Raw genomic sequence first — 20617 nt, 5'->3', positions numbered from 1 at the left:
GACCATCGAGCTTGACGGCCAGGTTGACCACCAAGTGAAAATGGAGATTGGCCCTGATCCGCCATTTTGTTCGATTAAGCCAATGTTAAGGCAAACAGCAGCACCTTTCCTTCCAATACCAGAGGGGGATATAAGCCATGTCCTACTCACCACTGAGTGCCTATTGAAATGTTATGTTCCTACTCAGTACATGGATAGCACTCACGGTTATTTGGGAAATGAAGAACGGCGCCTCAGCTGACCTGGTCATTCGCAAAGTTTCGTTCCTGGCTGTTGCCTCTACCTTCGTATATAACTTCCCATCACACCTCTACTTACTGCTGTAGCATAGGTACGACACGTACAGGTGCAACCAAGGAACTCCAGCTCTGACAACCCGTGGACTTGCCCATTGACTACACTTAACATACGAATCCCTGTTCTTCTAGAAGCACCACATGGCCGCCATGTCATTCTTCCGCTCGCTCAAGAACAAGTTGTCGCGTTCTCAAGAGCCGACAACGTCGCTGGAAACAAGGGCCAATATCACCAACATGGATGCTCCTCCTGGCAATTCCCATTTCGCTCCCAGCGAGAACCCCTTCTCGAACCCTTCACTATCGGTCCCGCGGGCTCGTCGTACGTACCCTTGCTTGCCATCCCTTTGGCTTTCCCCCTGACATCTGGACGGGACGTTTTCTGACTTAAGATTGGAATAGCCACCGATAAGCCCCCAGCATACTCCGAGACGCCGAATGACCTCCGTTTTGGAAACAATCGCGGAGTGTCTCCCACGCCTTCCCGCATTTCCGCCCTCAGCCTCTCCACCCCTGAGGACCCGTACGCTTTCCTAACCACCTTCGATACCATCTTCGTTATCGATGACTCGGGATCCATGGCGGGCCATTCGTGGACGGAGGTTACCGACGTCCTTCGAGCCATCACCCCTATCTGCACCGCCCACGATACTGATGGCATCGACATCTTCTTTCTCAACCACAAGTCCCGTAGCAAAGCACTGCCTTCCAAGGGCTCCGCAGCAGGGGGCTACCGCGGCATCGTCGACGCTGCCGAAGTTCAGAGGCTCTTCTCCTCTGTCCGCCCCTACGGCGGTACACCTACGGGCACTTGCTTGCAGAAAATCTTGAAGCCGTACCTGGCCCTCTGCACCGAGAAGAAGAATGCCCTGGAGGACGTCAAACCCGTCAACATCATCGTAATCACCGATGGTGTACCTTCAGATGACGTCGAGAGCGTCCTTATCTCCGCCGCAAAGAAGCTCGATAAGCTTGAGGCCCCTCCCTACCAAGTCGGCGTGCAGTTCTTCCAGGTAGGCAATGAACCCGGCGCCAGAGAGGCCCTCCAGGAGCTAGACGACGGTCTCAGTGATCGCGTGAAGGGCGGGGTCCGGGATATTGTGGATACCATTACTTGGTGTACCCAGAATAGCGGATCCAGGGTACTCACCGCCGACGGGATTCTGAAGACTGTGCTTGGTGCCGTGGTGAAGCGGCTCGACCGGCAGCCGGGCAACGGCGAAGCTTCAAGAAGGCACCTCCGGCCCTGATCAGAGGCCATCATGACGGCAATGATCCACCATCTATCCATTCTAAGTTCATCGTCTCTATGTTTCCGAGGTGGGCAGCTGTTCCTTTTCCCTCCCTTCTTCTGATCGTCACCAACCCATTCAGGATTCTCTTTCAACTGCTATCAACACGACCGCGGCTCGGAAATTCTGGTGCTGGAGGCTTCGGGAATGTATATTATTCTTTCAGCATTTCCAGTACGAGTCAAAATACCCTTTTGGAGCCTAGCAGCCGTCTCGACAGTATTCCAGTGATGCCGAGTAGGGGCTAAGGTGATTATTTTACCATCCAGGTGAATCGAGTAGATGACGCAGACTTCAACCATGTCAGATCACAGCCATACGGTAAATACGCTGAGTCCGGGATTTTGAGCAATATGCCATGTTCACTGTCTATACCTAGCTAAAGTAGGTACCTACACCGACCAGAGACCTTGATTGTGCGACGCCAGCTCAGCCAGAAGTGTAGTATCATCCAGACTGCTTGCCTCTGAGAACGAAGTCGTATGATTAGTAGGAAGGAAACAAAACCACGAACCAGAAGAAACGATAAAGAAACCAAAGGTGCACCCCAAAAAGCAGAGAAAAGAAAGCCCATTAGCCGAAAACCAGATAGCATCCCTTTTGCCTGGAAATCCCCGTGCCTGCCAATTACCGTTCTCAGCTTTGCGAGTACGTAGGCCAATGCGAGTTCAGAGCAGAAGTCAAGCCGAGACTTCAGTGACTGGTGTCCCTGCAACTATAGTCAGGCGAGCTAGAAAACGAGGTCAGTTTCGAAGTAGTAACAGGGGAGAAACAGTCATGAGCGTCATACCGATGCATTCTTATGCTGGTTTGTGATTCGCGATAATGCGGGAACCATCGAAAACAAGAGGAAACAAAAGAAAAGATTATCCCCACGACCTGAAAGAAATGAACGGCGAGAGATCCCCGTCTCCCATCACTTCACCATTCTTATCTTGCAAGGTCGTCTGATGGAGAAGTTGCAAAAAAAAGAAAGTCCCAAACAAAAAGCAAAAGTTGGTGTCAAGAGGCCATTAAGAAAGCACGAATCCACCGCCAACTCGACACACTGGTTTTATCATCCCCCAGGACGTGCCGAAAAACATGACACCGGATTCCTCTGGTCGGTATGAACGGAATATGGTTCAGACGGTATAGGCATAAGCTCAAGTGAGAGTTTCGCAAAGAATAGACTGGACTGGAGAAAAGGTCTTTGCCTTTCAGCATCCAAGTGCGACTCAAGATAGGTCCAAGTCGCGTTCTTTACTTCATGAGAAGTACCTCGGACAGGTTGGTCACATGGACCGAGAGAGTGCTGCCGTTGTCGTTACGGACAGTGATGACAGGGGTGACCACGAGCTGTATGCGCCAGTGCTCCGCCTGCAGAACGTAGCCGTCGATGTTAGGGGCCACAGCAATCATGCTCTGCATCGAGAAGCGGGATCCGGCCTCGGGGAAACGGTACTCGAACGTCATGCGGGACGTGAGGGTCTTGGCCGAAAGCGACCAGGCCTTGCCGACCATGGAGCGTAGATCACTCTTCGCTTCGTCCAAGCTGGCGTACGGACTCATGAGGGGGCTGAGCATATTCTCGAGCTCCGCGGCAAAGTATTCAATGCGGCCCTCGCGGTAGTGCTGGTATCTCTCACTGTTCACGATCGAGTTGACAATCTCGGCGACGGCTCTATTGTACTCGCCGCGAGCAGTTGGAGTGACGACTGGAGAATGATTGTAGTGTGATTAGCAAGTGTTACCAGATAGCTAGCCAGATGTTCTTTGGGAAGATGACGGGAGATGTGAAGACCGGGGGGAGTGATGTGTAGTAGCTTGGGAAGTGGGATGCACTCGAGGAGATGTCACTATTACTTACTCGGACCACGTGCAAGTTCTTCTTCCAGCTGCTGAATACGGCGGTCGTTCTGGAAATCGAACCCCTGCCAAGCACTGGGAATAAGAATCCTCTGGACAATGAAATCGACGACGACCCGAGCAAAGAGACACGAGCGGGAAAGTCCATCGTTGAGATGCTGACGAATATAAGACCAGGCCTGCTGCTCGGTGAAGCCGGTATAGACCTTGGGCAGATACTGCATGATGGGAGCCTGCCGGTTTATCTCGACAGCAGTGCCAACCCAAGTGCCGATAAAGCCGCGAGAAATGCTAAAGAGCTCGCGGAAGGCGGCCTCAAAGCGAGCCAGATTGTCGTCCAATCCGCCATACGTCTGGCCGAGAGGGATGATGGGCTGTGGGCGATGGGCCACAGCACGATTGTCGTACTGATTGGGGGTAAAGAGCGGGCGCTTTGGGCCTCCATAAGCGAAGCCGCCGTGTTCGGGGCCGTCATGGTACATATGATGACCATACATGGTCTGATAACCCCCCTGCAGCCGAGTGTACGACGCTTGCGTCGGTTCGGTCATCTGCGGCTGGCCATAAGACGTGTTGGCGATCTGGTCAATGCTTCTGACCCCTTCAAAACCGTTGGCGTTCACCCTAAAGTTCCCATTACCGGGTTGAAACTCCGGTGCCTTAGGCCGGAAACTATGAGGGCCAGGTCTCGGACCAGAGCCGCGGGGCTGACCGAAACCCATGGTCATGCTGATGGGGGTTCGGCCCCGAATACACGTGGGGGTGTTGATCCTGCTTGGCCCGACAAAGCCGTCGTCTCTACCGAAACCGCCATCAGGGCCAACTTGGGAGGCATCTGGATTCTGGGGGGTAGATTGACGGAAAACGTCATTACCCATTCCAGGGCTCGTGATCGTGAGCATACGCGAACCAGCAGGACGCGACCAAGGCATGCGTCCCTGGCTAGAGGCGCTCTGAGTATCCTTCCCGGAGGAACCACGCGCACTAGTCTGAGGAGCACCCGGGAATGAAGAGTGCTGAGACAGGAAGCCCACAGTTTCACTGCTGTAGGAGTGAAGAGCCCGTGGTGGATCTCCGAGCGGGAGCAGCTGCATATCTTCCTCATCACAGGATTTACTGCTGCTAACAGCCTTGTGACGGTATACACCACGAAGCGGCACATCCTCGATGCGACTAGCGATCTCGTCAGCTCGACCCTCGTCCGACTTCAACTGAGATGCACGAAAAGCCGTCAAAGCTCGTTCAATCGAGGACGACTCGGGCTTCGTGGGCTCGGGGGAAATGGAGCGTCGGATGCTAAGCTGTGCCTGAAGAGCCTATATCCAAGTTAGTATCCTGAAGATAGGTGATCACGCTCGCATAGGGCAGTCAGAAGGAGACGGGGAAGAGTGGTGGCTTTATGGGGGTATGTATATATATATATATAGAGAGAGAGAGAGAGAGAGAGAGAGAGAGAGAGAGAACAAACCTTCAGAAGGGCATTGGTAAGGTCCGCTTTCTCTTCTTCCTTGGCCGCATGGAGCAGAGCAAGAGCTTCGCGTATCTCGTTCCGATCTTTCTCGGCATCAGCATGATACTTAGCAAGCCGATTCTCCGCATCTTCAATTTTGGCGATATTCTCCTTGATTTGCTTGTGTGCTTCGGAAACATCATACTTGGAAGCGGTCTCCTGAATCTTAAGGCCCATGTTGGCCATGTTGGCCTCGTCTAGTTGAATGCGGAGCTCTGACGCATCGTCAACTGTCTCACGAATGGCGTTGTTCATATCTTGAGCACATGCAATGAGTGTCTGGCACAGTTGGTCGGCTAGCTTCCTAGGAATGCCGGGATTACGGCGGACTTCCTGCTGCGCAATCATAACGCCGTGCTGGAACTTGCGTGCTTGCTCCCATACAGGCTAATCCTAACGGGTTAGTGACTCTTGTTCGGCAGTGAGACGGAAAGGCTGGTGAAGAATCGTCCTGTGATAAAGAAGAAACAGAAAAGGCACTCACATGTCTTTGTGAAAGCTCAGACCGTCGACGCTCTCGAAGAGGTCCAATAAGTGGTCCCCGTAGCTGACAGTGAGCCATGTCGATGGTATCGCGTGCCTCGTCTTGCTCGGACAGTGTTGGCGATGGTTGTGTCTGTCTTTCACTGGTGATAGAGAATAAAGACGGACGGATCTGTGTAGTCAAGGACCCGGCAGACGGTTTTCCATACGGTTCCTGAGCTGCGGAATTCTGAACCAAGTCGCTGGGACCGGTAAGGTGCTGCATAGTCGACCCCGGTTAGTTACGTTGTGATCTTCACCGTGCTTCAGAAGAAGATGAAGACGGGGGGAAGAAAGGTAAAGAAAAACAAGAACTGAAAACAAGCAATGGCTGTGGGAAAAGGAAAATTCTGACTGCCTTGAGAAAAGCGACCCTAAGTGTGGATAAGGGCCTGGCAGCCTAAGGAAGGGAGGGAAAGAAAGGCAAGAGCGGGCTCACAGTGCTAAACAATCAGAAGGCAAGCGCGTTCAGTCAGTTATTGTTTTGGGAAATCGATAGCATATTCCGAGGCAACACCTCAGGCCATTACCAATAGCGATATGACAGCTGGACAGAACTGGGAGGAGCTCGGTGGATCTCGGTGAATCTCAGTAAGGTAGGGAGGTCAGTGACATGGAAATCAAGAGTATCAGCGAGCCCAGCAACCATGGGTATGGAGTGGGGCCTCCCTGGAGATACGCTGCTGAACGATGGCATAGAAGAAGAAGTAACCAGGGATGGCCAACAAACTGAAGATAACCAAAAGCAGTGATCAGGCCATAAAGCAGATTATCGTGTCTTCTGGCCTTAGCTAACAGAACACCAGCTCCATCCCTGGGCTGAGCCGTTGTTGGGATATTGTCTCTCCGGTATGCTATGCGGGAGTTGATAGAAATGGGCAAGCAAATCTTGAAGAACCACAATGAAAAACATACCGTGAAGATCGATAACAGCAGAGACTTTGGGGGGTGATGATGGTGAATTATCAGTGGGGTTAGAAAGAAAAGAAAATGGACTTACCTTCCTTTATTTAACGTAAATCAACCATCAACTAAGAGGTTGCTTAGCAGAATCGGCAGTCTGAAAGACAATCCCAGATATGAAACCACTCGGGACGATAACAAGGGGTAAGCTCAGGCGTCAATCTAAAAGGGCAAAGTCAGCTAATATGGCCCAATCCTTCGTATGGTGAGAGACTATGGTGTAATGCTGGTTACGAGCAGAAACCACGGTTCTTCCTTGGAAAGATATAGCCGCCAAGTACGGGCAGCAGTGCGGCAGCCAAGTTGAAGACTTAGGCATCATATATCTACCTGCTAAGTTCAAACGAAGGAAGAGGGGAGTATGGAGGACTTGCCTGTCGCCGCTGGCAGACAAGTAGCACAGTGACGGTATTTGCACTCGTTACAATGAATTCCCTAGAAGAAAAGACACCTCCTCACCTCCTCAATATAGAGACCAGCTGTGGTAGAAGACCTGCGAATCATACACCATACGCAGGAACCCTGGGCGATGTACTCTGACGAATAAGTAGAAGTCAACTCCCATATATAAAGCACCGGGAATACATAGGTTTTGGGGTGTGTTTTGATGGTATGAGAAAGACAGGTGCCGGCGGAGACCAGGAAGCAGGGTACAATGGAGGCATACTGGGGACATGTCAACGGAAACCTCGTTCGTGGTTAAGCTTACTGCGAACCGACCGGGTTCCCTATGGACAACAACTGTGAGGCGAAGAAAGGCCTTAACATGACTAAGTTCGAACCGCGACGTGGCCAGATGGGCGATGGGATCTCATTGCAAATAAGGTCGGTGGCGATGAAGCATCAACGGAGATGGGCATGTTTGCCCTTCATGGTGGACTATCGGGCGTATCAGCGCAGAGGCCAAGCCAAGCATGATCGATATTCAGAGGGCCGTGAAGCTCCGTCTTGAAAAGGGCTGCAACCAGGTGGTCTGATCGGACTTTGAGCGCTGGGATTGCATCAACATTGAGATGGCTTGACGGACGGGTGTGGGTCTCAGATGGCTCGCCAGGATTGTGCATTTGTTGCGTACGTTGGGCCAGGAGAAGAAGAACGTAATCAACTTATATATGCGACTGATTGCGCTCATCCCATCGGAAACGGGAAGAGGAACTCGGTAAAGCTAACATGGAATTGATAGCTAGCTCTGTTGTGATGATGGGATGTCGTCGATATAAAGCTGCGGGGCTGGAGACAAGCTAGAATTCGGATTATTGTGTATCCATAGCCGAGATATCAGGAATAATAAGTGGGTCGGACATGGTTGGAACGAGCTATGACCACCTGTCCGCGGCTTTCCCATCTCGTGTCCAAATCAAGCCTCCTGTGGAATGGCTGAAAGTCTTCGTTGGAGAAGAGAAGCAAAAAGAAAAAGAAGAAGAAAGAAAGAAAGAAAGAAACAAAAAGACCGAACAACAAAAAAACATACAACACCGGGTATTCGCTGGCCGTCACCGATCCAACTACTAATCCGGCCCTCGCTGGCTTATCTATGGGAGAGCGGACGGGATCCCGAGTTTTCCAGTGGATATGGTCGTATGTAGCAGCACTTTGTTATGGGAAGCTCTTATGGGCTGTGAGCTAACAAAAAATAGAAACAAAATAGGTAAGAAACGTCTTAACATCGAGAAATGGGTAGGCATCACCGACCCAGCTGCCACCAATCCAGCCCTCGCCGACATATCAACGGCAGAGCAGACGGGAACCCGGCGTCACAGATCAATATTAACGGCATCAATTTAACCTGTGTCTCGATAATTTACATTACAGACATTTCCAATTTTCACAGCAGTCGATATCCATCCGACCGTTGTATTCTGCAGCCGAATCTGACTGTGGTTCTTGTCCAGGGCCTGTGCGACACTAGGACAGGCGCCATGGGGGAAGGCTGTCAATGCAGCACTTTCGCGATGGATATGTCTGGCGGGCATTCGTTCTCAGAGACCCATTTGTACAGACAACCTATGAATGTCATCTTCGTCTGCACGAAATCGGTCCAAGAGCATCGCATTATCTCGCCTAAGCTGCATAGAGCGCGCCCGCATTTCACTAGGGGCCCGGGGGCCACGCATACGTTACCCAGGCGCTGACGTGGTAGTCGGCCGCACTCGGCATGACGGGGTCGTGGTCATCGCTCTCGTTATGGTCGACGTTGACGTGTTTCTCGCGAGACCTTAGCTGGATCACCTGAAAGGACCGCGCCATCGTCTTATCCTCCCAAAGACACTGTTCTTGGAGGCTAAGGGGTACTCTTGCCGGTATCACCTTATGCTTGCCCTCCGCCATATCGTGCCTTCCCATCCTCCCGCAAGACCAAGCCAGTCTTTTTTCTCTCCATGCGACCGAGGCCCACAATCAACGAAATCAAGCTGGGAAAGTTTGGGGCGTGGCGCGGATATTTCCTCCCACGGCAGAAGTTTCGGCGTAGATCCTGAATCATGAGATACTGGCGCTGGGAGTTTGGGCGCCACCTAAACTCTTCAACTGAGGCAGCCCAAGTCGTGACCATGCTCCCTCTTGTATTCGTACCTCTCTGTCCAGGCTTCTGTCACTGTCCCAGACCTGGCTGGGGTCGAGAATTTTGCATGATCCTGTGTTCACATAGCAATAGGAGGCAGGCGTCTGGATATGTGATTAGGTCTGCACCAGCGGCCTTCAATGAGTGCCGTTCAACCCAACAGATCTGCCGCATCGTCGATGTGTCCATTGGGAGTCTGCCTTGATTTTCAAATGCCTAACCATAATCCAGCCACAGGCTTGCCACCTTAAAGCTTCAATCCAAGCTTCACTGACGCAGTCCGCCAACATTTCCTTGTCCATGTATTCGTGCGCCCCAGTCTCTTTTCTTGTTTCTTTCGTCCATCCGCCCTTATATAACTTCACCAACCTAGACAACCTCGATTTCCAACACCTGCGACCTCGTACTCCACGACCCTTCGACACAACCCATCTTCTATTCCCATCTTTTATAATTTATGAATCATGATGTTTTTTGAGAAAGTCAGGCAGATTTTCCGCGATGTTTGGTGTCGGGTACAGAAAGCGTTTACGGGGCATTGTCCAAACACGGATATCCCCAACCCGGCACTCGGGCTTCCTGTTGACATATGGTATCATGTCATGGATCACTTATCGCTTCATGAGCTCATGATCCTGTCCCACACATGCAAAGACCTGCGGGCACTCGTCGGTCGGGACTGGCCCTCGGAGATACACAAGCTCTCGCCAGATGCTCATCTTGAGTTTCTGAGGGGGATCGCATTCACATCGTTGGACTATTGGGTATGCGTAGACTGCTGCCGACTTCACCCAGTGCACTTCCCAAGCCCAATCGAGTGGGCTGTAGGGGATAGGACGTCGTGGTGGTGCCATTCTCACTGTCGACACTGGCCTCGGGCTCTCCCTCGCAAAGTGTCTCACCAACGCCAGTTCGCAAGATACACATCTCGCCTCGATGACGAAGAGTTTCCACGAGTGGAGGCACACTATATGCAATACAGCCATGCCCAGCTCGCTCTCAAATACGCAAGACAGCCACAGCTTAGCAGGCTCCACCAGGAATTCCTCGACAGCCTCCTCGCTCCTCACTACAGCAGCCGTTTCGGTGGTCTGACCGGACAGTGTGTGCGACGTCAGTATCAGGTTCAACCGAAAATCAACAATGGCCACTTTTTCCTCTACGAGAAGAGGACATTCACACCTCACGACTCCATCACGAAGCTGCCTTTGCCGTATATGAGCTGGCCATCCCTTTCTTCGTGCGTGTACCGCCTGGCGGTATGCACGCACATGATTGAGTTCGGCGACTGCCACCGCAAACACCCCTCAGCTTGGCACGGATTTGCGAGGCAATCCAGGTTTGCATGCGGCGTGGAAGCCCTCTACCAAGCGGGCCCCGGCCACAAGGTCTATTTCTCCTGTGCCATTTGCCCCATGGACTGCGAGGTCAGTTTTGAAACGGACTACCTCGGGTATCAGTCGCTTGTGGTCCATTCATGGACCGATTACGGTAGTGAAGATTCACCCCTTCTCCCTCAAGCCCAAGCAGGTTGTTGGTTTCTCCTTGGCGATCCTGACCTAATATCCTTTGGGCTTGACACTGTGCGGATTCGGTTCGAAGAGGAGAATTCGGTCGAGAGATGAGAGATGGGAAACGGTTGTCGGAGTCATGACACGGAATTCTGCAGTGCATTGGTAAATCTCGGAAAGAGCTGCATAGGCCGGTCAAATTCGGACGCGGAACAATCCAGTCCCGAACGGTCGGATATCATACCAAGGCCTCCAACGACGACCTGTTGACCGCGTAAAAAAAGCATGAATAAACAACGCTTTGAATTGTACTATAAGACACCATGTAAGCGGTGCTACCTATACAGTGGGGGTCCATTTATAAGGGCTTACACGTAACCTACGGCGGAAAACAAGGTATATTCGAAGTATTATAGGGGGTTGAGGAGTTATGGTGTTGAAGATGGGAAGGCGTGTTGGTATAGGCCAAGTGACGCGCCTGGCAGAATAGTATTTGAACACAATTATATACCATGACCCTAAAAAATGTATGGCTGAGTACACAGTCATGTTCGATTACTTTGTGCCCCCACTGTGAATCTTTGAAACCCCACTGTGGGCAAGTGGATACCAATTCGGGCCTCAGCAACGTCAGTGTCAGACGAACTCAGCTTTGTAACAACTGACAACACTGAGATCAAAATCCAGGGCCTCAACAAACCATGTCTGTCACACTACACACAGCCCTCGGAGACCTCAAGATTGAGGTTTTCTGCGAGAGTGTTCCCAAAACTGCCGAAGTAAGCACCTAAGCCTCGCCTCCCCAGCTCCCGCTTCCCTTTCGAAAGCTGATCAATGTGCCGCTCCAGAACTTCCTCGCGCTGTGTGCCTCTGGCTACTACGATGCATCACCACTACACCGTCTGATTCCCGGCTTTATGGTTCAGACAGGAGGTCCTGCAAATCCCTCACCTCCAGACAATCCCAAAGGTGGCCGATCCATCTGGGGCGAACCATTCGAAGATGAAATTCGACCCGCCCTACGCCACAGTTCTCGCGGCGTCGTTTCTATGGCGAACAAGGGCCCTGGGACCAACGGCTCGCAGTTCTTCATCCTCTTCGATAAAGCTCCGCATCTCGATGGTCTCAATACCGTCTTTGGCCATTTGATCGGCGACGACAGTACTGCCACCCTCGCCAAGATCGAGGCCGTCGAGGTCGACAAGAAGAACCGACCGAGGGTCCCAATCCGAATTGAGAAGGTCACAATACACGCCAATCCTCTTGCTGGCTGAAGAATTGCCTATTGGAAGCTGTTTGGGGGACGCCGCCCTGTTGTTGCCTTGCTTCATCCGGCAAACGTCGGCCACCTAAGCTCTGACAAAGCATCGGCCGGTGTTGTCGGCCTCGGCGGCCCGCCCTACATCAAATATGTCCTTGTCCTTGGCACAGACGTATCTTGTCACGCTGCCAACCTGCAAGGGACAGTTCTTCGAGGTAGTACTCGAGTCAAAGTGTACTTGAGAACCACTCAGACCCTCGTCAGCGGGCAGTGGCCGGAATGCCTTGGGTCGTAAAGTGCTATCAGTACCATTTCGGCCAATCATCATGCCACGCTCGTCTCTATGCCATCCCAGATCTCATGGCCTTCCAAGTACTGCAACAGATGGATCGGCACCGACGTGCCTCTTGAATTATGCCTATGAACGAGTGCACATCTTTCGGCGGCCCAAGCACCCGAATCGATCACGAGCGCCGTACATCGGTGCATTACATTCAAGATGGGCAGGAGGCGACTGTATTGTCTTTGTTCCCTGAAGACACCAAATAGCACATTGGGCAACCCAAACCGCTGGCCTGAACGCGGCTGTCAATGCCACTTCAACCAATGCTTGATCCAAATCGTTGTCTACCCGGAACGGACTTGCCATACTACCTGGATCGCTCCTTGTACTCGCCCTATGTAACTTAAGCAATATCCTCATCTATGAACGCCTCATAGGACAATCACAGCCGCGAGACGGTAACGCTCCGATACTCAAACATCCGCGGATGTCACCAACATTTTTCTCGAACCACCAACACCGTGTACCCTTTGTATATCGCGCTGATGTTCCTCGTGCGAGAATGAATACTGACCGTCTAGAAGACAAACCTCTGGAACGGACTGCGAACATTGCCATTCCCCGTCCTCCCTAATAACCATAATCCCACCTTTTCGGCTCTGTTCGCCTCGTTTGCTATCCCTGCCGGAAGCACAAAACTTTTCGCTACCTGCAAGACGCCATGCTTCATACCAACAGTCGTCCAAAACTACCCTCGCTCTCGTTATGGAAGGCGAACTTGGATGACCTCCTTTTGTCGCGCTGTCGTGAGCCTTCGTATTAGGACAGCAGCGTTCATTGAATCTTGTCAAATTCCCCGATAGCGGCCGCCCATCCTCTCCAAATCAGCTTCCTCTAGCACGGGACTGTTGATGCTTGCTCCGCCGCCGCCTCCCATCGCCTTTTGAGGCGACAATGACACAACCCCGGGTGCACCCCCGCCGCTACCACCCCAGCTTCCCCAACTTCCACGCGACTCGCGTCCGTACCGCTCCGTATGCTCGCGAAAGTCCCGAGATTCCTGTTGGAGTGTGAGTCCCTGAGTTGGGTTGCGATTTCCAATTCCCATGGCGTGGCTGGCTTCTCCGTGATCTTTGGCCAAAGGCTGCGGCTGATGCTGATTCTGACTGTGCGCCAGTGCTAGGCTAACAGCGGAGGCCGAGGCGGAGGCCAAAGGCGGTGCTGGGGGGAGTGCGCGGTTCGGGGGTGGTCCCGGTCCATGGCCGCGATCAGCCCCCGGACGTACAAGGTCTGGAATCTCAAGGGGCGCCTCGTGTGGTCGACGCGGCCGTCGTGGAGATACTGGCGGCGTCGGCGCAAGAGACTTTACAGCGGGCGCCGGCGCGGCCGAGTTGGCGGTCGTGGATGTCGTCAACGTCGTCGTAGTGCGATTACTGGCAGAGCTACTCAAACTGGCTGTCTTCCCCGCTACCGCCATCTGGTTGATAAGGCTGGGTAACCGAGCCTCATGGACCCTGGACAACTGTCTGCCTTTGTAGAAGGTCCCATCAGACTTGGACACGCTGAGAGACGACCGGGACGAATAGGTCCCTCTTGGCGTAGACGGGTATGATCTCCCTGGTGTCGACATAGACTCGTCCTCGCTCTCGGATCGGCTCGATACGAGAATTGTCGGCAATAGCTTACGGTCTCCAAGTCGAGGCGGCGGAGTTAAGGGCGTTGCAGGCTGTCTGGCTGTACCGGTTGGGAGGAGAACTGATACGGGTGAGCCCGCGGGCTGGGCACCGTGCAGCTTGAAGCGGCGTCTAACGTTTCGCAGATATCCATAATTTTTATACGGCTTACGATGAAAACACCAAAGAAGGAGCCCAAGGATGGCTACTAGCCCAAGCACAGAGCAGACAGCGATGGCGGCCTTGTCTCCGGCTGAGAGTCCAGTTGAACCTTCGTTGCGCGCTTTCTCGTCGCCTCCTTGGTTGGCGTTGGCTACTGCTTCGGAATCGCTTAATACAGATGTAGGCGTGTGGAGTGCGGACGGCGCCCGCGTCTCCCTGGTTCCGGTAGGCAAGTTTGCTATCTCGACGGGGCTGTTGGAGCTTGACTCTCGCTTCTGACAGGGCATTCCATCTTGCGTATGCGATGTCGCATCCGCTGGACAGATGTAGGTTGGAGGAGGGAGGCCGGGGTCCTGGATAGATCGAAACCCTAGGCTGGGGTGGGATAAAGTCAGTATTTTCTCGCCGCCCGACGCATGAGGTCAAGGCGTGCTTACTTATAGCAACGATCGATGATACTTCTAGCACTGGCTGCGGCGAATGTCAGAACACGCCATTTGTATGGTGAGTCGGCATGCGTGTTATGGAGCAGTATTCTGACCACTTACGAGAGTGACAAAACTCTTCGCTTGCGTTGCTGATCAAAACACCGCAGATTACGGAATTGCAGCAGTAGAGCTCCCACAGAGATGGGTCCTTATCTGTTGAATTCTCTTCCGTGAGTCTCTCGCAGGTCGGAACGAGGTCGTTTTCGTATGTTGGAACGAGTCTTCGGAGGAACTGCGTCTCACACTCCTCCACGCACTCTGGTGCGTTTGGAACATGGCTGGGGATGGAATCCCAAGCCACCCCGGCTGCCCCTGAAGCCTCGATACATGTGTCCTCCTCCCTCGTCCCTTCTTCTTCTCCCCGGGGGCGCATGTTGAAGGATGTCCTTACTCGAGGAGGACCACCCGGAGTCTATCGAATCGGTCAAAAATCGAACGCACTCAGTTGCACGCGACGGAGGGGAAAATATCGACTAAGATGGTGGCTTTGTGAGCAAATCGTACAGATGCGAATGCCGATCCAAGGATGAGGGGCGACGACTGAGCAGAAGAGAAGCAACTGTCTGCTATTACTGTGAGGCAAACTGTGGTCGAAGTACCGGACATGCAAGGGAAACGGGCAATTGACAATGCAATGTCCCCCAGCCGTTTTGAGACAGACACCTGGACACAATGACACAATCATTACTTTGACGTCAGTCAAAATCATTTTTCTGCGGCATCTGGTATCTGGTCTAGGCGGTCTCAGCGCACGGCATTGCGACTTGTGGAATTCTTCCATCTCGGCCAGGGGTCGGCATCGTGGAAAGGCGACCGGCGTACACAAAAGGCCGCCGGCCACTAGGCGTTGTGCAAACCGTTACACAGTGATGTGTGTCGCCGAACCGGACATATGCCTTGTGTGGGAACAAAGTTGCGAAGCTCGAGGGAAACTTGAGAAGTTGAGATATGTCGGCAGCCGGTTGAGCATGCAGGACAAAGGGAGTGCGATGGAGATATGTCCAACACTCATCTGAGAGATTGTAGCCAGCCCAAACTATGCGGATTTCCGTCGTGCCGTCGTAGCTGCAGATTACATCAAAGGGCCATCTTTTTCGAAGAACAACACTTCATGACCTCAAAACCAGCCAAAAGCGCCAGATCATATAGCCTAATAAGGTGAGGTAGGCTAGGCTGACCGAGCCATAAGGTTTGTTGTTGCTTTGGAGCCCCAGTCGTCCGTAGAGCTGATACAAGACCCACGATCCAGTGCTCCGCGATGGGCGGGAAACGAGACGAAGAATCTTAAATTGTCTCGTATGCAAGTTTGTGGCTGAGTCAATACGTCTAGACTTGCTTTGGCTGTTGTTGTACTGATCAAGAAGTGTGACACAAGCGGCCCTATTTTCGCGTGAACTCTGCCTACATGGGCTTCCTCTGGGAAGGGCAGCATACGAAACCATTGACCCGGAAACAAGAGCAAACCAACTAGAAGCGAAGAGATTGGATGGACACGCGGGTCCCACGGTGAGCAGGGCATTCTGGATTGCCGACACAGGATCCACGAACAGGCTATAAGCCGCGCTTCCCCTGCCCTGCCCTATTCAAGCAAATCATGAGACGTGTCGCAGCGATTGTAGCAGCGGGGATTGTATCCAAACACAGCTTGGATGACGGAAATACTACATTGTATGATGAAGTGGAACACCCAACAGGCGATGCCACTCCTGTCCAATGACTTTGCGCGATAGGCGAAGAGCCACAATGGGTTCTGTGAGATTCGGGTGCCGGTATTTCGCATCCACCCAAGAGTCGAGGTCTTCTTGACCCTTCCGTCGATCATTTTTGCTTGTTTCCTCTCAGCTCGTTTAGGCTAGGCCCAGGAGGATAAGAGAGAGACCCGGGCTTATTATGTCGTACGTCCGCCTCCTGTCTAAGACATTCAACCGGGAGGGTCCACTCATGACAAGCATTCGCGAGGATTAAGCATCCGACTTGCCTCTACGATGGGTCGGCAAGGTAGAGAAGGCAGACTGCATCGCATTTGACAACAGAATAACTTACGAGCTTCACCGCCGCACCGAAGGAGGAGCATATACCGGCAGATATGGGATCGATAAGTGGACGGAAGCTGCAATTGCAGAGTGTGAGCACGGGGAAACGAGATGCCGGTCCGCGAAGGGACGGCCGAGTAGCGGTCATCTCCTAACAATAGCACCCGCCGATGCAGTGGAGATCGCAATGTGCATACCCGTGTCACTCGTGACCACCAGGCCCTTACTCCTGCGCTCTAGGCCAGTCATGGAGGGCTTTCTCGTTGAGATTTCCACCCAAACGACAGGCGAGGTCATTAGCACAAGCGGAGAGAGAGAGAGAGAGAGAGAGAGAGAGAGAGAGAGAGAGAGAGAGAGAGAGAGAGAGAGAGAGAGAGAGAGAGAGAGAGAGAGAGAGAGAGAGAGAGAGAGAGAGAGAGAGAGGATAGACCTTCAACATCGTCAGGGCGATGGACAGCACTCGTGAGCTAACGGCCTCGTAGACCCTGCCTTTTTCATAACGTCCTGTCACTCTATGGAGCGATACACGGTGTGCGCACAGAAATATAGACTCATTCTCGTGTGGCTTCTCGAGTTGGATGATATGCCGACATGTTGCAGCCAATGAGGCGTTCCCTCGTATTCGAATACGGTGATGATCTTGTTCCTCTGAAACCTTGTAAGAATTTGCTGAATCAGTGGAATTCGCCTTCATCGGCGCGTTGGTGCCAACGATTCGGGACAGCCAAACAGTGGCCTCTTGCCTGGAGATCAGTGCTCAATGGTCATCTTCTCTCCACGGCAACGAAGGACAAACGGGATGGATCCCCGTTTTCGTTGCCCTCTGGACAGAGTTGAGTCGACTCGATGTGCGTTTGCTGCCTCAGCAGGGCAGCGCCGACTCCCGCCTATTGGTATTGGCAGAAAGTGACGTTCATGCCCGAAATGCAACACATGACTGAAAGCGCCTAGGATACTGTTTTGACCAGTCGTATATGTACGCAGCAACAAACGGTTTTCGGTTATTCGTCGTTTTTTCCGTCCTAGTGACAGTGATGAAGGGGCATCGGGGTCCTCAAAAAGGAAACGAGAAAAAAATAACGGAGAGAATTATGGATAAAAAAAGAAATGTGGACGATCCGCGAATCGAACGCGGGACCTTCAGCATGCTAAGCAGACGTTATACCACTAAACCAATCGCCCGTTGATTGTTGCATAAGTGTCACTCTTAGTATAATAAATTAATTCTCGCTGTATCGGGGCATGACTCGCATATTGTAACGGTACCTATGATGTGTACGAAGTACTCCGTACACTCGGAGTTATATGATAATCCCTGTCGTACCTCGGCTTATTATTAATCTGACTGGCTTCAGCATGTAATGGCGATCGTGCCTCAGTCTACCGTTCCCAAAGGCCGACAACATGGTCAAGACGGGATGGTTTTCTTCCTAGTCATGATTTCTTGCATCTAAATGAACAAGCGACTGAGGAAACGAGCCTACGAAATACAGTAAAGGCCCACGATACACACGTCACATCATGGCCGATAAAGCCAAGCAAAGAATCGAGGCCCTTGGGAAGCAACTCGACCATGGTATTCCCGCCATTGTGAAGGTCGCCGGGAGCTCCAATGGGCCGCGAGTTCAGGATAAGGTCATAATTGTCACCGGTGCGGCTATGCCCCTTTTTCTATGTTATCAGCTCATACGCCCTTTAAATCCGAATCGTCCCTTGTTGATGCGCCGTGTTTCAGCCCCTCCTCGTCCTCGTAGTTCTCCTGCTCACTTTCCCGTGTAGGTGCCAACTCGCCCTTGGGCATCGGCCGCGCAACTGCTCACCAACTGGCCGAGAACGGTGCGAAGGCACTCTATCTCTGCGATATGGACGGCGGCCATCTGGAGACTCATAAGCGTGAGATCAACGCCTCGTTCCCCGACGTCCAGATACACCTGAGGCAGTTTGATGCTGCCGATGAGGCAGCTGTCAAGGATGTAGTCGCGCACGCCATTCAGACCTACGGACGGCTTGACGTCTTTTTTGCCAATGCGGGCATTACAGGGGCCCTGGCGCTCTTCACTGATATTTCCGAGAAGGACTTCATGCAGAACCTGCGGACGAACGTCCTGAGGTAGGCGCTCCATGTCCCTTTCGGAAAACTGTTCGTATGTCGGAACATATAGTGCAGGTCGTCTGATAATCGTTGCGCCTCTTTTCGTTAGTGTCTTTCTGGCCGCCAAACACGCGACACCTGCCATGCGCCAGACCTCCAAGGACAAGCCGGTGTCCCAGGGCAGTATCATCGCCACGGCTTCGGTAGCCGGCATCCGTTCCAACGCAGGGACCACGCCCTACTCTGCCTCAAAAGCCGCCGTCATCTCCCTCGCCCAGACCATGTCGTACCAGCTCGCGGGCACAGGCATCCGCGTGAACGCCATCTGTCCGGGGCTCATCGAAACGGGCATGACTGCCAACGTGTACGAGGCCGCGCGGGCGCGTGGCACAGAAAAGAGGATCGGGCAGCTCAACCCCACCAAGAGAGGAGGCCACGCCGACGAGATTGCGCGGGTGGCACTGTTCCTGGCTAGCGACGAGAGCAGTTATGTAAACGGACAGGCGTGGGCCGTCGACGGCGGGCTCAGCGCAGGTCATCCGTATGTCCCCGGGAAGCTGGGCTAGCTAGGTAGCTGATGTCAAGTTGTTCCCGTCTTCTTTTCACCCTTCTCGCCAAAGAGCCTTCCTCCGGCCCTTGTCACCATGTTGTTCAATCCTGCGAATGCACCACAAGCCGTGGAAAACCTGCCCACACGGGAATATGGGTTTCACGGTGCGGACCAGTCTCAGGTATCTACATCCATTGCACTAGGGACACCCCTTTCCAATTGCCGAATCCGGCTAGTGATGCCTTCCTCCCATATGCGGTATTCTACCCGCTTCTTCTCGCTCAGAAAGTCGTATCTGTCCTGGAACATGGTGTCTGCTCGGCGTACTGTCACTTTGACAGCGGGAACGTCTCCTCCCCCCTGAGAACTAACCCCGCGCTGTTTCTCCTTCCTCTGATTGTCACCGCTGCGGTCTGCTGCGGCGATGACCTCGCCAAGACACCTAAACCAGTCGCCCTCGAGCCACCCACGGGTGGTGATTTCCTGTGTGGCCGCATCAAAGTCCTTAGATTTGGGCGCCTGCCAACCCTCCCACGTATCTTCGCCGTTCGGCAGCTGCTCCCTTGCCTTGGCCATCAGGTTCAGTACTTCATTGCGTGCGGGCACATAGGTCTCGCGGTTGATCTCCTGTCCGGTCCGTATTTTCAGCACCTGCTGCGTAACGAAGAAGTATATCGCTCCGCACAGCACACTCAGGTTGCTCAGCACCCACTCGTCGCGAGTCCTCCGGCCGCCGGGGGCGACAATAGACTCCACTCCGGCCAATATGTTGGGGGCGAATCGGACGTAGCCCGTCTCTCGGCACATGAAACGGATGGTGGGTTGGAGCCACGGGTGGAGGCCAGACTGGTGGGTTAGTGGGACAGCTCTGCCGGTCGATTTCGTCGGTGTGTCGAGTCCGGACCGGAACGGGGCGAGAGACTGGTCCTTCCCTGGCGTTGGTCGGGAGGGGAGAGGACGGCCGGAGTCTCGCGTGTCGCGTAACTTGGAGCGAGGTGTGCCATTCCTTCCTGGCGTGCGCGGGCCTCCGGTGGCCGGTAAAATATTGTCAAGGTGCGCGTACAGACGCTTGTAGATGCGTGGGGGGATGGGAGGACGTGGTTCGATCGGAGGGAGATTTAGGGAGATTTTGAGTCTGCGGTCGACATTCATCAGTGGGCCACACAACCATGTACAGTCGGCAGGGTCGCATACCTTTCACAGGCAATATGGCAGCAAGCATAAAGCCGTGCAACTTCCTCTTCTGTCTTGAGCGTGCTGGCGCGGTGTCTAGACTGAGCGAGTAATGAGCCAGCCAACTCAACAAGAGGAGGAGGCAGGGCCGAGCTGTGTGTAGGGATCAGCGATAAGAGAATCGGCTCGATTGATCGACTCATGATGGCCACAGTCGGATGGAATGGTGATGGGAGTCGAGATTTCCGGCGTTTTGTCGCTGATTGACCTGGGGAGTTACAAGAGGTCGACGTCTAATCGTGCTGTAATTAATTACAACATGCTGTAATTGGGTGGTGGGTCGGGATTGTGAACTCCCTGAGCCCCCTATAAACCCCCTGAACCCCCCTATGTACAAGTA

General features: G+C 53.1%; 6 protein-coding genes and 1 non-coding gene across 7 annotated transcripts; 4 read left to right on the top strand and 3 right to left on the bottom strand.

The window, feature by feature from the left end:
* Window positions 1-533: 533 nt before the first annotated feature.
* Window positions 534-1546, top strand: ACRALDRAFT_2023788 (uncharacterized protein; the record flags this gene model as incomplete). The annotated part of the gene is made up of 2 exons (XM_071020161.1): window positions 534-618; window positions 699-1546. The coding sequence occupies 2 exons, from the start codon at window positions 534-536 to the stop codon at window positions 1544-1546; spliced, it is 933 nt and encodes a 310-aa protein (XP_070878657.1).
* A 1284-nt stretch (window positions 1547-2830) lies between these two features.
* Window positions 2831-5132, bottom strand: ACRALDRAFT_1067609 (uncharacterized protein; the record flags this gene model as incomplete). Its single annotated transcript, XM_071017468.1, has 3 exons — window positions 2831-3285; window positions 3438-4752; window positions 4905-5132. The coding sequence occupies 3 exons, from the start codon at window positions 5130-5132 to the stop codon at window positions 2831-2833; spliced, it is 1998 nt and encodes a 665-aa protein (XP_070878656.1).
* A 6031-nt stretch (window positions 5133-11163) lies between these two features.
* ACRALDRAFT_1046983 (uncharacterized protein) lies at window positions 11164-12508 on the top strand. Its single transcript, XM_071015476.1, has 2 exons — window positions 11164-11281; window positions 11351-12508. The coding sequence occupies exons 1-2, from the start codon at window positions 11204-11206 to the stop codon at window positions 11774-11776; spliced, it is 504 nt and encodes a 167-aa protein (XP_070878655.1). The 5' UTR covers window positions 11164-11203; the 3' UTR covers window positions 11777-12508.
* Window positions 12509-13000: 492 nt separating this feature from the next.
* On the top strand, window positions 13001-13584 carry ACRALDRAFT_2038456 (uncharacterized protein; the record flags this gene model as incomplete). Its single annotated transcript, XM_071020884.1, has 2 exons — window positions 13001-13116; window positions 13224-13584. 2 exons carry the CDS (start codon window positions 13001-13003, stop codon window positions 13582-13584), a joined length of 477 nt encoding a protein of 158 aa, XP_070878654.1.
* Window positions 13585-17512: 3928 nt separating this feature from the next.
* Window positions 17513-17584, bottom strand: ACRALDRAFT_t2. Its single transcript has one exon. It is a non-coding gene; the product is annotated as a tRNA-Ala (tRNA).
* Window positions 17585-17792: 208 nt separating this feature from the next.
* ACRALDRAFT_1079330 (uncharacterized protein) lies at window positions 17793-19730 on the top strand. Its single transcript, XM_071018892.1, has 3 exons — window positions 17793-18053; window positions 18182-18512; window positions 18604-19730. Exons 1-3 carry the CDS (start codon window positions 17924-17926, stop codon window positions 19058-19060), a joined length of 918 nt encoding a protein of 305 aa, XP_070878653.1. The 5' UTR covers window positions 17793-17923; the 3' UTR covers window positions 19061-19730.
* Window positions 19097-20479, bottom strand: ACRALDRAFT_1091442 (uncharacterized protein; the record flags this gene model as incomplete). The annotated part of the gene is made up of 4 exons (XM_071019568.1): window positions 20239-20479; window positions 19254-20179; window positions 19208-19220; window positions 19097-19151 (listed from the first exon to the last, which is right to left on the bottom strand). Exons 1-4 carry the CDS (start codon window positions 20418-20420, stop codon window positions 19097-19099), a joined length of 1176 nt encoding a protein of 391 aa, XP_070878652.1. The 5' UTR covers window positions 20421-20479.
* Between the last annotated feature and the right edge of the window lie 138 nt (window positions 20480-20617).

Source organism: Sodiomyces alcalophilus, assembly GCF_042370955.1.
Source record: "Sodiomyces alcalophilus JCM 7366 unplaced genomic scaffold ACRALscaffold_1, whole genome shotgun sequence".
In the NCBI taxonomy this organism is placed as follows: domain Eukaryota; kingdom Fungi; phylum Ascomycota; class Sordariomycetes; order Glomerellales; family Plectosphaerellaceae; genus Sodiomyces; species Sodiomyces alcalophilus.
The sequence above is the reverse complement of the archived record's forward strand: the minus strand, read 5'-3'. Positions and strand labels throughout refer to the sequence as shown.